The sequence below is a fragment of the Pinus tabuliformis genome, chromosome X (genome assembly GCF_031772625.1).
Source record: "Pinus tabuliformis cultivar Carrire ecotype Pingquan chromosome X, CPIR1, whole genome shotgun sequence".
NCBI classification, from domain to species: Eukaryota; Viridiplantae; Streptophyta; class Pinopsida; order Pinales; family Pinaceae; genus Pinus; species Pinus tabuliformis.
The window spans coordinates 1090903540-1090906772 of NC_142308.1; the positions used below are offsets into that span (position 1 = coordinate 1090903540).

At 40.5% G+C, this 3233-nt stretch overlaps 1 protein-coding gene across 1 annotated transcript; it reads right to left on the bottom strand.

Annotated features, from left to right (window-relative positions):
- Positions 1 to 2478: 2478 nt before the first annotated feature.
- Positions 2479 to 2910, bottom strand: LOC149143625 (uncharacterized). The gene has a single exon (XM_089451895.1). It carries the CDS (start codon positions 2908 to 2910, stop codon positions 2479 to 2481), a length of 432 nt encoding a protein of 143 aa, XP_089308021.1.
- Between the last annotated feature and the right edge of the window lie 323 nt (positions 2911 to 3233).

Genomic DNA, 3233 nt, shown 5'->3' on the forward strand with positions numbered 1-3233 from the left:
CTGTGCACAAGTTCTAATATCTGTTTCACCCTCTTACTACCAGAGGGGAAACTCACCCGATTCTGCTTCCCATATACACAATTTTCACAGAAATCAAAATCTAGAGAGCTATTACTCATACCTTCTACCATACCTTTACCATGAAGTATCCGAAGGCCCTTTTCTCCAATATGTCCAAGCTTTTGATGCCACCACATGGTCTTCTCTCTAGAGACCACTAGATTTTCTGCTCCACTTTCAAGAACCACAGAACTATTGCACCCATCAATAATAGTGTTACCTTGCAGCTTGTACAAATTTCCAATCCGAACTCCTCGCATCAATACCAATGCTCCCTGAACCATCTTGCAGGTATCCTTCTCAAACACTGTTTTTACACCTGCATCATCCAACTTGCTAATAGAAATTAGATTTCTCACTAATGCAGGAATATGCAGAACACCCGGAAGTGTTCTAACCCTTCCACCTTGCATATTTAACTTTACTTTTCCACAACCAATGATTCTATCCTTCCTGTCATCCCCCAAGAAGACATCACCACCATCATATTTCTCATACTCACAGAACCACTTTCTATGGGGAGTGAAGTGAAAGGATGCACCCGAGTCAATCAACCATGCCTCATGATCTACATGTGTACTTGAAGAAGCCAAGTACACATCCCCACCTTCATCTGAGGTGTTTTTCACCTCTGCAGAAGGAGCCTCATCAGATCCATTTCCTTTGTCAGGAGATTTAGATTTACAGTCCCTTTTGAAGTGGCCTTCCTTTTTGCATTTCCAGCAAACCACCTTTAAAGTTTTTTCTGGAGATTTAGATCTCCCTCTAGATTTAGATCTCCCACTCGATGACTTATTTTTGTTTCTGTTCTGGGACCATCCCCATATAGACAAGGCATCACCATTTTGGCTCTCCATATTTTTTCGTCTCATCTCCTCTGTCAGCAAGGCTGAGACTATTTCATCAAAATGCAAGGTAGTTGCATTGCTACCTATTGCAATAACCAGACTATCCCACAAATCTGGTAGAGAACACAACAAACTGATGCACTTATCTTCATCTGAAATTTTAATATCAACGATTTTAACTGACTTACCATAGTATTAAAGGCGTTCAGATGCTCTGTCACTGAGTCTCCATCTTTCATCCTCAGGTTATACAGCTTTTTCCGCAGGAATATTTTATTCACTAGAGGCTTAGATTGGTACAAAGTCCCTAACTTGTCCCACAAAGCCTTTGTTGTAGCTTCCCCTGATACATTCTACAATATCGAATCTGAGACACACAATCGTATTGTGCTCTTTGCCTTCCGATCCAACTTCTTCCATTCTTCATCAGACACTCCTGTTGGTTTAGTACCCAGATCTAACGCGATCCACTGATCTTTATCCACCAACAGATCCTCCATCTTGAGTCTCCACAACTCAAACCTCTGACCATTAAATTTCTTGATCTCTATCTTTCCACTGCTTGCCATCTCCTTTCACCACTAGAATCGATCTCACAGATCTCCCATTGAACAGGGTCTACCAGATGCCCGAGCGAAACCCCTCAGCAACAAAGGTGTCCCCTTGAAGCCAAAACATCTTTGATACCAAATGTAGGTTTTAACCCTGTACAGAAATTACTTGCATATGAATTCTAAAACACGGAAAATAAACAATGTGAGAGCATAACACATAAAACACATATACACAGAGATTTTCCCCTGGATCCCAAAACTGGAACTACCAGCTTGATTTTTCATTATGTTCCTTTCAATGTTACAATACATATTTATACATGCCAAAGCATCTAATACCATGGACTGAAAACCATCGCATCCAATACCATGGACCGAAAAACCATCGCGTCCAATACCATGGACCGAAAACCATCGCATCCAAAAAAACATGTGCGAAAATCATGCACAAAACCATAGGTGGGTCCGCCCAACCTAACATAGGGTCCAAAACCAAAATTTTCCAGAGCGTTGCCCCAGAACCCATAAAGTGGGGTTACGAGTGCCCTTCAAACCCCCTGTTAACTACGTGGAAAGAATATAACACAACCCAACAATCAGTGTGTCATGACCTAATGGAATGATGCAAAAATTTTCAGTATGGGACTCCTAAAGTGCAAATGCAAAGAGTGAATTTTGATCCCTGATGCAGATACTGATGCTAACATTGGCCTTATTGGGGATGGCAGCTCCTTGGAGGTGCCAAGAACACCGTAGACCAAGTGCCTCATCCATTGGGCAATACGGTCAAAAACCCAAAAAAAAAGTGGAAAATGACTCAAAACAATTGAACACTGACTCTCAACCAAACCGACTCAAAACATCACTAAAACACCAACTCAGACTTGACACTAATCATTTAAACTTTATAGCCTTCACTTCGGGCCCCAAGCTTTAATGACAGTGTACTTGAAAACTTGCGAGGAAAATGGAAAATGGTATATACAATGAAAGTGACAAAATTTCAGAGAACCACCTCAAAAGTAGTAGTGCTTCAGGAGCCTACCATTCACTAGCACTCCTAAACAATCTTGACCATCCATTTCTTTCAATAAAAAGGCATTTTTTCCTCTGTATGCTGAAATGTTATATGGTCCATTCCATAGATTTTCGAACTTACCATGCTTTCCTTTGTCCTCATTTTGTGCATCCCACCGCAACACTACATCTTCTAGCTGAAACTTTTCTGCTTTGATTTTACGGTCATAGATCTTCTTGATCTTTTCTTGAAATCGGAAAGTGTTTTGAGAAACTTCTTCCCTTATTTGTTGCAGGTGGATCATTTGATTAATCCTTCGCTGAATGTCATCCCCTTCACTACCAGCTTCCTGTAGTAATCTCATGGCTGGAACTGCAAGTGACGTAGGAAATACTGTATCAGTACCATAAACCAATTCAAATGGTGACATGCCTATGGATTTCTTGTTGCTCAATCTATCAGCCCACAAGGCATTAACAAGATTTTGATGCCAATTCTTCTTATTTTTCTCCAACATTTTCTTGATTATATTCACCAAAAACTTATTTGACGACTTAGCCAATCCATTGCCCTGCGAGTAGTATGTTGTGGAATGACCTAATGTAATATTGTACTTATTGCAGAACTCCACCATCTTCTTGGACTTAAATGCCGTTGCATTATCTGTTATGATCTTGTGAGGGCAACCAAAACGAGACAAGATATTAGATTCTAAAAATTGAATAATTATTGTATCCGTGGCCTGCCTTGTCG